A 12,184-nucleotide genomic window follows, 5' to 3' on the forward strand; every position below is an offset into this window, starting at 1 on the left:
GAGATCCTCTCTCCCAGGATCTTTCCAATTCTCACATTCTATTTTCTAACTATTTTCATCAATATACAAGATATTTAAAACATGAAAACACTTTAAAACAGTTATACTGCCTACTTTGGGTCATATTCTAAACTCAGAATTTAGAAAGAAAATTTAGAAACTCAGAACTTAGAAAGACAGAACTTGGGGACCACTGATGTCAACAAGAGAGGACTATAGAAAACCAGGGAAAGGAGCTAACTGTCCCTCACAACACAGGTGTTTTCGATCTTCAACCTCTCTCCTTCCAATAGAGCCAAGGCTCCATCCCTACCATCAAGGGCTGGGAAAGAAAGAAGACGGTTAGAATGAATGGATCTGGAAACGAGGATAAACTCCAATGTACAACCAGCTAGTTGTTGGCTGTAGTCAACAGGGACATGGGTTTCCTGATGATTCCAACTCAGCCAGTTAGCGGAGGGTCAGGAAGGATGACACAACAGTGATAGAGAAGGGCAGAGAAAGTAGACAGAAAATTCCCATAATGGAAAAGGGAGGAAGGCTGAAGGTGAGGTGTTTGAGGGAAAAGGACAGCATCACGTTCAAGGACACACAAACAGGCCATAAGTGACTGGAAAGCGAGGGACAGGTGGAGGAAAAGAAGGAAGAATCTAAGGGGAAGAGAAAATTCCTGCTACAGAATCAATAGGAGGATGAATCCTGAGCCAGGGTTACTATGTGTAAAAATGAGAGGTGCAAGTAGGCGGGGCCCGCATACAAACTAATACACCGGTTGGTTATTCGCCAGTGCACAGAAACGCTGACGCGACCTCATGATTTCCGGTACACAGACACATTGAAGAACAACCTTCATCCTCTAAAATAACTTCATTTGTTATCAGAATTAAATGACTTACCTAAAAAACACAGGCTGATCACTAAATGACGCTTCTTCAGCAGAGAAGTCCTTCTCTTCTTCCCCATTGACCACCTGCACTGAATTGGCACTGCCATTTGGGGAAGGCTGCTTTGGCCCAGGGAAAGAAATAACTAGATTTGGCTCCTTTGAGGTGCTTAAATGCCTTGGCAAACTGCAGGTGACATCAGCTCCAGGAGACTTTTTAACTGAAAGTGCACATTTGAAAAATCAGGTATACTTCTTTAAAGCAACAATCTACACTTAACTTGTTTTGCTACATTTCATTTAATAAATACAACTACTGCTAGAGAAATCTTTCACCTTTTAAATCATTACAGTAGTCCCTCCTTATCTTCAGTTTCACTTTCCAAGATCAACTGTGGTCCAAAAATATGAAATGGAAAATTCCAGAGATAAACCATTCCTAAGTTTTAAACTGCACACCATTCTGAGTAGCATGATGAAACCTTGCATCGTCATACTCTATCCCACCAGAATGTGAATCGTCCCTTTGTCCAGCATATCTCACCAGTAGAGTCACTGAGTGGCCAGCTCAGTTATCAGGTCTACTGTTGGGGTATTGCAGTGCTTGTGTTAAGTAACCCTTATTTTATTAATAATGGCCCCAAAGTACAAGAACAGCGATGCTAGCAATTCGGATACACCAAAGAGAAGCCGCAGCACGCTTCCTCTAAGCGAAAAGGTGAAAGCTCTTCACTTAATAAGGAAAAAAAAAAAATTGTATGCTCAGGTCGCTAAGATCTACAGTAAGAACAAATCTGTAAAACTGTGATGAAGGAAAAAGAAATTTGCACTCATTTTGCTGTCGTACCTCAGAGGCTACAGCCACAGTGCATGATAAGTGCGTAGTTAAGATGGAAGAGGCATTAAATTTGTACAAGACATTTTGAGAGAGAGAGAGAAAGATCATGCTCACCTAACTTTCATTACAGTATATTGTTATAATTGTTTTATTTTATTACTAGTTACTGTTGTTAATCTCTTACTGCGCCTAATTTATAGATTAAATTTTATCATAGGCATGTACGTATAGAAAGAAAAAACAGTATATTTAGGGCTTGTTACTATCTGCAGTGTCAGGCAGCCACTGGGGGTCCTGGAAGGCACTTCTGGAGGATAAGGGGGGACTCCTGTACTCTTACATAAACTACATTTGTACAACTTAACAAAAATGAGCACAGAACACATTTATATAAATGAGAATAAAGCTTTGTAAGTACATTCTCAAAAAGGCCTCATAACAATCAAAATCAATCCAAGTACTTGTTATAGGCTTTTTCAAACTCTACATATTTAATACCTTCTGGATCTGGAGCCATGAGAAGCTCTATTTCTGTGGAAACACTTGTGAAGAAATCCTTCAGGAAGAACAAGGCATCCTAAAATTGAGAGATGTAATTATATCTAAAGGGTTCTAAAACTATGAAACGAAGTGTCTTCAAGTCTTATATTTCACTCATTGTTCATATACAGCTATAATTTATTCAGTCCCTACTCTGTGCCAAGCATTGTTCCTATTCTCAATCTCTCCCTCTCTCTCACACATACACACACACACACTTCCTTGCTAATTCTCACAACTCTGAGAAAATTAATTTATAGATGCAGAAATTATGACAGATAAGTTAGAAATTAAACTGCTATTTCTAAATCAAAGTACATTTTGGTTTTCTTAGAAATATAGTAGTCTCCTTCTTAATTTGGCATTAGTTCTCACTCTGAATTGGTAGCAGGGATATTACTAAACAATAACAGCAGCTAGCGTGTACTGCATACTCAGATGTGCCTTAGAAGTTCTTAATGTCTTATTTCGGCCTTTACCACTATGTTATGTTGCCTTAAACATTTTCTTCATTAGACATGATATTCAAAATAAAAATTGAAAATAAATAAAATCACGCAATCAGTGTGGTCTTTTCTGAAATTCTATGGTATGGACCGTTCTTGGTGCTGTGCGTGCAAGCCACATTTGCCCATTATTAGCAGCTTCATTAAGCCTTACTGAGACTAACGAATCCATTTTGGAGAATATGAAAATTAAATACCAGAGCCTGTTCTTTCTTACTCTTCCCTCCCATTTTAAAAAACTTAAATTAATATAAAACTTTAATATTGTACCAAAGCGCAATGTGAAAGTGAAATACAGGGTCACAGTAAGTGGTAGCACACCAAGTGCCTGACTGGCAATTCCAAAGGATTCGACCTACTACTGATCACACTTGTCAGAAGTATAAATGATGGAAGTTAGAGAGGTATTTTTCTAGATGACATGGCATATGGGAGACTGAGGGCTAGGACTGAAGAACAAACAGACGGTTTCAACAGTATTAGAAATATTCTGGCTCTGCAGTTGGGGAGTACGTTCATGAATTGTTCACTATATTATTATGCTTTACACATACGTATTTAAGTATATATTTATATGTTATTTACACTACATACATTTATTATAAATCACTAAATATGTGTATATTTACATATATCAAATATTACATGTTGACAGTTAATAGTATATAAAATGTTACCCTTTGGCCACCAGATGGCGATATTTTAATACTATGAATGTTTTGCCTCCAAAAAAAAACAAAGAGAAAATTCCAGGTATAAATGTGCTCTTATTTAAAAAAAAAAAAAAAAAGGGAAGACCTAAAGAGACAGTGGTTTTTACATATTTTTACTACAAACAACAGACTAAGGGATACTAATCATGAGCTTTTCAAAATGTTCTCTAAATTTTTAATTTTGGTATTTATGCTGAACTCTTTACAACTCAGTAAGACAAACCACCTAACTCTAAAACTAGAAAGACACAGGGATTTCCCTGGTGGCGCAGTGGTTAAGAATCTGCCTGCCAATGCAGAGGACACGAGTTGATCCCTGGTCCGGGAAGATCTCACGTGCCGCGGAGGAACTAGGCCCGTGCGCCACAACTACTGAGCCTGCGCTCTAGAGCCCGCGAGCCACAAACGCTGAAGCCCGCGTGCCTAGAGCCCATGCTCCGCAACAAGACAAGCCACCACAATGAGAAGCCCGCGCATGGCAACAAAGAGTAGCCCCCACTCGCCGCACGCAACTAGAAAGCCCACACGCAGCAACGAAGACCCAAGAGAGCCAAAGATAAATAAATAAAAAATAAAAATTTAAAAAATCACTTAAAAAACAAAAACTAGAAAGACACAGACACTTCAAAAAAGAAGATATACAAATGTCAAATAAGCTCACGAAAAGACGCTCAGCATCATTAGTCATCAGGGAAATCCAAAATGAGCACCAAGTAAGGCAGCGAAAATTAAAAAGACAAGTTTGGTCAGAGCATGAATGAAGCAGCTGCTGCCCTCATCTGTTCCCGATGGGAACCTACAATGGTCCAACCACTGTGGAAAACTATTCGGCAGCTTCTTATGACGGTAAGCACACATCTACCCTATGACCCAGACATTCGGTTTACAATTACCCAGGAAAACTGAAAACTTATGTCCATAAAAGACTTGTACACAAATTTCATAGCAGCTTTATTCATTAAGAAATATCTGTCAAGCTCAAACTGTACACCTAAAATCTCTGCATTATATGCAAATAATACTTCAATAAAATCAATTTTTAAACTTTAAAAAACATGGTTTATTATTTATGTTAAACCTTCACTATAAAATAGTTATTTCTAGCTTTAAGGTCCTACGGTAAAGGATATTAACAGTGTGATATGACTTAAGGTGTTGAAAGAAATGCTTTCAATGTCATGCTCAGGTGATGCTGAAAAGAATCACAAACATGCCAACTGGTACTGCTACGTGTTCATCACTTCCAACCTCAGCCAAGCACCTGTCCTACCCAACGGCCTCACACTGCATCTCACAACCTGAATTAGGCTCTCAATGCCTTTACAAAGATTCATAATTTTACATTCCTTAAGACCCAGCTTGATTGTCACATCCTCCAGAAAGCCTTTACTGCTCACCCCTCATCTTCCAAACTCCCAGCCCGGCTTAGGAGCCCTCTTCTGGTGGGACACATCTTTATGCCTATCTTCATCACAGGGTGTTAAAGTCATTTGTCTCTTTGTCTCCCCACTGAACAGAGATCTCTGAGGATGGAATGTTTCTTCCTCTTTGTATTCCCAGCATCCTACTTCAGACCTGGGACAAGGGTGGCATTCAGCAAATGATTTGGAATTAACATATCTTCCCTACACAGATTTCCAGGCAGTTCAATACTAAAATGAACATCAGACCAGGAAATCTGGCCCCTTCAGATTCTGGATCTCAAATCGCCTAGTTACACAACCTCCATCATCTACTTAGCTCCCTACACGGCAATCACTCCATCTGCCTAGAGTCCTGCCTGCCCTACAGGTACGCTGCGCTTCACAAGCAACTGCACCGACTTTCAACAGCAATGCAGCTTCTTAGAAACAAGAGAAAACAACACATTGCTTTCATACTTACTGTCTACGATCAAGTGAAGATAAAGTCAGAGATATGCTTGGTAAGAAAAACGTTACTCAAAGCATTCTCATTCATCAACTGATATGTTTTCAAAAGAAAAACTAAAGAACACAAACATTTGGCTTTCTTTTCTATTCAGATGACCATTTGGTATGGTATGTCAATCTCAGAAGACGCAAACTAGAAAGGACTCTTTTGTATCATAATATTCCTAGTTAAGGCATACATATTTGCAGCATGGCTTTGTTTCCCTCGATCCCATACCTTGGGGAATTATTTCCCATTCCTCCTCAGTTTAGTCATAACATTTATTTCCCTGATTGTTTTTGCTAAGGTTAATATTTCTCCATTTTAAAATCATAATGCTTTAGAGTTCTAAAGAAGAAATTAAGCTCAATATTAAAGAAAAGGTCTATTAAAGAAAACTGGGCTTGATAAGTCTGGTAAAGTCATGCCATAAAGATAAATCTCACTCAAATTCTTGCTCACACTGGTGATTTTCACAGATCAAATTTCCCATAAATACGTCATCATATTCCTACTAGGCCAATATGGATAAATCAAATTAAAATATGGGTTTCAAAAGATATTCTTCTCATAATGAGAAAACATAAATCTAAAATACTCACTGGCAAGACTGACCCAGCTCAGAAGCTACAAATATTAACATAAAGTTGTGCTAAACTTCTGTGCTTCACAATACAACTTCTCTGAGATATTCCTATGTTTTGTTTACAATACAAATATTACTTTAGATTATCCCTGATACATCTATTACTTATTTAAATAATGAATCGACATTATTCAATTAATGTTATTTAATCAAACAAATAATACCACCCCACATATACTCCACTTCCAAACCTGAGCTCACACCAATGTGTAAGGTGTAAGGGGAGGGTCCTGTTATTTCAAAAGCAGATTACTATAAAAACTCCATTTATTTTCTGTAGTTTTTATATGCTTCAGTTAATAATGACAGCTAACACTTCTGATCGTTAACAGTGTGTGCCAGGCACCAAGCTAAATGTTTTACATACACCAGTCTCCTTTAAGCCTCATTTTTAAAAAAATGACGCTACGTGTACTATTACTTTTTCCATTTTATCAGTGAAGAAACTGAGGCTTGGGGAAATTAAGTTACCTACCAAAAGCCACACAGTTAGTAAAAGAGAACTGAGATTTAAGCCCAGGTCTGACTCTAAACCCACACTCTTCACTACACTGCACTACTACCAAGTATCACATCTTCATACACCGAACAAAGCTTGTAAAACAACTATGCTTTAAACAGCTCTCTGGGAAGGCAAAACCCAGGATCATTTGATGGGGTGCTTGCTAGGGTATAGGAAAGTAGATTTCTTTACCTCTTTCCATAAATCTCTGCTTTGTTTGTGACCTGTTCAAGTGCCAATTTACTAATTTGTCATTGTGCCCAGGGCAGGGAATTCTCTTCCAGATGCTGTGATTACAATCCCCTATATCTTTCAGTAGTGTATATCGAGGAGTCCTTTCATCCTCTGAAAATACCTGTATATCTGCATTAGGAGCACGTATGTAAAGATCAGAGAACATGAGAAGCAGGTATTAAGCGCTATGTCACGTAGACAGTGCGTACGTAGGTAACTGGAGGACAAAATCTAATAATATTTATTCACTAATAATTAGATTCCAAACAGCTAATGAATTTGCCCTACTCTTTACCAGCAGAAGTCTGTTTTAATTATGCAACTTCCATAAAAGTTAAATCATAATAAACATGATTCTACTAAATCAAATCTCTCGTTCTGAATGTGGGATATATATTTACACACAATGCCATGCCTTATGCTTGTAATACAAACCTGGTCGATATTGAGACGAAGTGGCATTAGGGACACTCTGAGGCAGCATTCCTGTGGTGACCTGCCAGACTCTGGGCGCACATGTAATGCTTTCACTGTCAGCTACAAGACGAGACAGACAAACACGTTTTTTCCCTAGTGATAATATGACCTTGCTTTCATTAAAAAAAAGAAAAGCAAAAAAGAGGGAAAAAAAATCCTATATCTAGTCCCTATATCAGAACAAAAAGTGGAACTGTTTACCCTCTTTCCTTAGAATCCTGAATCTAACTTTTTTGGGTCACACACTCTTTCAAGAATCTGATGAAAGATATGAATTCTCTTTAGAGGAAAAAATGCAAATGATAATGTTGTACTCGCAGTCTCAAAGAAGTTTGCTAAGCCCCAGAAGCTAATCCATAGACCCATACTCCAAAGACAACTTCTATGACGTTTTCTTCTGGAAGTCCTGAGCTGATCATTTTTATTCTAATAAAAATTAAAAGTTAGAAATGTGGAATACTGCCAACAATTTCGTTTAAACATTTTAAGTGTTTTGTTTTTTTGGCCACGCCGCGTGGCTTGTGGGATCTTAGCTCCCCAACCAGGGATTGAACCAGGGCCCTCGGCAGTGAGAGCATGGAGTCCTAACCACTGGACCGCCAGGGAATTCCTTGTGTAAGTGTTTTGTGTAGATCACTATGGACTTCTGGTTTTCCTCAGGTATTGATATATTGGCAATTATAGAAACAACATGCAAAATAATTTTTAAAACATAAAACTTTAAGCAGCATATTTAAAAGGGATTTTCATATAAAAATGAGGGAAAAAAATCCCATAATTTTCCCTAATCTAAAATAAATCTTCTGCAGTTAGACATAATAAAAATACTTTTCTGAAACTAATACAACAACAAAATATATGAAGTTTTAAATCTTACCATGTTGGAATGAGCTTTTCGAGGCATTTCTTTACTGCAATACAGGTACAAAAACTTATTCATCTGCGATGTTGCCAGACGATCTCGAATTTCAAGATCCTGCACGATGAACACCTGCCGGGAGACCGGGTGTTCCAAGAGGCTAGAATCGCATTCTGGTTTGCATGGAGGGTAGACCTCGTGCTGAAACTTCACCTTTACAGAAGAGAAAGAACACAGAACAATCTCTACATTTTATTTAAATCAGATTTTCTCTTTAAAATGTAACACATCACTCATTTTCTTTGAATTCTCAGATTTCGATTCCACTTTCAGAGAACAGCATAACACTCCTACATTTGTTCACGTATTTATTTATTAATCCACGTGTTCAGGACCATACAAGGAAAAGCCTGACTGACATTTCTTATTTGACCTTGGTAAAATCCCTATCCTTTTCAAGCAAAACGCTCAATAGGCATAAGTCATAAAATTATTATCTTGCATACCTATGAAACTGCTTGGAGGCAAGGTTCAAGTTCCAAAAGGGCGCGAGGATACAATTTAGTATACGGAGCTGTCATCACTGCACTATTTCTAGGATAAGCGCCCTAATATTCGACCCTTGGCACAACCCCAGACAAGCTGACAGAATTAACTGCATCAACGGCACTGGCAGCCTGGCCTACTGCTCTCTAGATGCTCACAAAGGACCTGAGACCTGTGTGCTATCCAATGGCAGGCCTTCCCAGAGACATGCTCCAGCGCAGTGGTTCCCCAAGCACGGTCCTGGGTAAAGTGGTATCACAATCACCTGGGAACTCATTAAAAATGCAAATTCATGGGCCCTACCTCAGACTTACTGAATCAAAAACTCTGGGGCCCAGCAACCTGTGTTTTAACAAGCCCTCAAGGGGATTCTGATGCTTGTTCAACTCTGCGAGACACTGCTCTAGGGGTAGCCTGGGAAAACAAAAACAAAAACCCTAAATTTTCTCAGAGTATTTGAGAAAGAAAAAGAGGCAAGAGTTTCTATACAAGATCCCTGCACTTTTCCACTTACACCCCAAGACCACATGGGGGAGGGGACAGAGAGTAACCAAAGAACGCCCACTAATGCTCCTACTTAGGTGGATTTTTCCTTTCAAAATGTCACATTACCTTGCTTAATTGTATTTCCATTAAAAAGTCATGGTTTCTTCCTTTTCCCCCACATACCACATTACGTCCATGTCTTGCAGGTGTGTGAGAAGGTGAGCTGTGGGGACTACTATAAATGAAAAATAAAACCTTTTGTTAAAGGAATAGTCAAAGAAAGGCAATGAATGACACCAGAAAAAATAACAGGATGAAAAAAGAAAAGATTACAGAACTAGCAAAACACTGCCACAAACTGTATTGCTATAAATCAAAACCTCATCTGTTATCTCTTGGAAACACTGAGAACATAAATGTTATTACTGCCGTTACAGCAATCATCTACTTGCTAAATATTTAAAACTACAGAAAACGCTAACTATGATGCTGGTGTGCATATCACAAGATAGACTTAGAAATGAGACCTCCGTGTAAGTTCCTTATTACTTCAGAAACCCCTGAGAGTCAGAGGACAAGTCCTAGAAATTCCAATTAACACGGAAAAGAATTATAGTAAAGTTAAAAGTTTTTTTTAAAACACTTTTAAATAGAAAAAGTCATTACAATGCTGTGCCAAAGGTTCCCACCCCGTGAAGCCTTTCCTGACCCTCCCCACCCCACTGAGAGTGTCTACCCTTAGTCTCTGCCTCATCTTTCCATCCAGTTCCCTTCTAGAACCATGGAATAACGCACTCATTAGCAGGTACTTCAGCAGCATCCACTCTGTGCTGGGCACCCTGCTGGGCGCTAAAGAATCAGGGGCACGCGTGGTCCCCACCTCCTGACGCACACACTTCACTTCGTCGCCCTCACTGGCTCACGTAACTCTCTCTCCCTTCTGAACTTAGGACAGGGTCTGGGTCGTATTCATTTTAATGAATGTGCCTCTAACACAGGCTCTGGCACATGGTAGGTACCCGAAAAATTTTGCTGAATGGAAATGCCTTAAGTCATCATATTTTAGGAAAAAAATACAAAGAATGCAAACAAGTTTTCAAATGCAAAACTTTAACATTAAAAGAGTAACATTTAAATTACAGTTTTTAATATTACTTATTAATAATTCTTAAAAGGATAAATTCTATGTATTTTTAGCGAAAAGAATATATTGGTCTGGTGGTCCAGTGGCTAAGAATCCGCCTTCCATGGGCTTCCCTGGTGGCGCAGTGGTTGAGAGTCTGCCTGCCGATGCAGGGGACACGGGTTCGTGCCCCGGTCTGGGAAGATCCCACATGCTGCGGAGCGGCTGGGCCCGTGAGCCGTGGCCGCTGAGCCTGCGCATCCGGAGCCTGTGCTCCGCAACGGGAGAGGCCACAACAGTGAGAGGCCCGCGTACCGCAAAAAAAAAAAAAAAAAAAAAAAAGAATCCGCCTTCCAATGCAGGGGACGCGAGTTCGATCCCTGGTCGGGGAACTAAGATCCCACACGCTGCGGGGCAACCAAGCCCTTGTGCCACAACTACTAAGTCCACGCGCCACAACTAGAGAAGCCTGTGCCCCACAACAAAGAGAGTATATTGGTCTGCCAAATAAACTTATGTAGAAATTAACTTACATATAACTTTTAGCTGGAGAAGCAGGAGGGGCTGTTCCAAAATCTTTTCCTCCAAAAAGATGCCAAACAAGAGAGACTTCTTTAACCAGGTACCGAATTACAGGAATAGGAAAGTGTAACGGGGCTTTGCTCGTATCTGTCTTCTTAACAGGCAGACTAAAATAATTATCTCTTATCACAATCGCATCATCAACCATTATTTTTACAACTGGTTCTTCTTCCTTCTCCTAAGACAAAGGAAGAGGTAACACATACTCTCTTATTTAAGTAGAAACCACTGATTATGGTGCGCATCTCAAGGGGATCTGACTCTGCATTCTTTCTAATAATTTCAATATATAGTGGAATAATAAATACTGATGATAATCACCGCATAAGATACTCTGCTTTATTAACAATAAAATGAACTCTCTCTTCTATGTGAATCACTCCATAAGAATTTTTTATAGTCTACGATTTGGCTTTTACTACTCGTTTGACAATAAAAAGGTACAGATTCAATGCTTTACCATTTTGTTTAGTGAACTGTGGATTCATTAAATCCAGACCATGCTTTTTCAATGTGAGCATGATTCTAAAAAGGAAATTACATATACATTAACCAAGCATTAGCCTTCTCACAAATCACATCTTATCTTTCCCAATTCTGGTGTTAACAACTCTGTACAGAACTCCTTTCTGCCATTTAATTTCACAGCCCTGAAGAGGTATCTTACTACATACTTACTCTGTAGTTCAATAAACAATGCAGGAGACTTTGCAAGTAGAGAGTCTCTGAGAGATGTTCATAAAAAGAGTAAAGTATAACAAACATTTACAAAGTCTCAAGAGTAAATTACAAAAGGAAGTAATTCTGAACTGTAAAGAGTTAACAAAACCTAAAGAATCTTTTCAGGTTCCCTTTGGTCAATTCAATTTATAACACTATTTTAAGACATTAATTATATCGTCAATTTATTACCTGAATGGTTGCTCTTGGTGCAAAAAGAATGCAAAAGTCGTCGTTTTCTGTGGGCACACCTGTCACCGCATCACTCATCAAGTGGTGTGTGAATGAGGCGTAAGTGGGTCCAGGCTCCTGGGACATGTTCCCACTCTCATCAGGAAACAGGAAGAGGTCTGAACAACATGGCTCCTGAATTTGAGATTTTTCATCCAAAACACCTAGGTGAAAAGATTACAACATTCAATTTTGGCATATTTTAAACATCAACAACAATAACATTTATTAAGCATTTTAGGACTTCCCTCGTGGCGCAGTGGTAAAAATCCGCCTGCCGATGCAGGGGACACAGGTTCAATCCGTGGTCCAGGAAGATCCCACAGGCCATGGAGCAACTAAGCCTGTGCGCCACAACTACTGAGTCCCTGCACTGCAACTACTGAA

The 12,184-nt window shown here is 39.1% G+C and overlaps 1 protein-coding gene across 5 annotated transcripts in view; it reads right to left on the reverse strand.

The window, feature by feature from the left end:
- The window catches only part of ATG2B (autophagy related 2B), a 78,543-nt gene that overhangs the window by 14,144 nt on the left and 52,215 nt on the right, over window positions 1-12,184 (reverse strand). For 4 of the 5 annotated variants that reach the window (XM_032622773.1, XM_032622774.1, XM_032622771.1 and 1 more), the window contains exons 30-36: window positions 11,759-11,961; window positions 10,798-11,024; window positions 9,268-9,376; window positions 8,128-8,322; window positions 7,209-7,310; window positions 2,220-2,298; window positions 897-1,104 (exon numbers count right to left, since the gene is read on the reverse strand). In XM_032622773.1, the coding sequence (XP_032478664.1) occupies window positions 897-1,104; window positions 2,220-2,298; window positions 7,209-7,310; window positions 8,128-8,322; window positions 9,268-9,376; window positions 10,798-11,024; window positions 11,759-11,961 (1,123 nt within the window). The remainder of the gene's footprint in view (window positions 1-896; window positions 1,105-2,219; window positions 2,299-7,208; window positions 7,311-8,127; window positions 8,323-9,267; window positions 9,377-10,797; window positions 11,025-11,758; window positions 11,962-12,184) is intronic. The other variant, XM_032622775.1, reaches the window with a different exon arrangement.

This window comes from Phocoena sinus, chromosome 2 (genome assembly GCF_008692025.1).
Source record: "Phocoena sinus isolate mPhoSin1 chromosome 2, mPhoSin1.pri, whole genome shotgun sequence".
In the NCBI taxonomy this organism is placed as follows: domain Eukaryota; kingdom Metazoa; phylum Chordata; class Mammalia; order Artiodactyla; family Phocoenidae; genus Phocoena; species Phocoena sinus.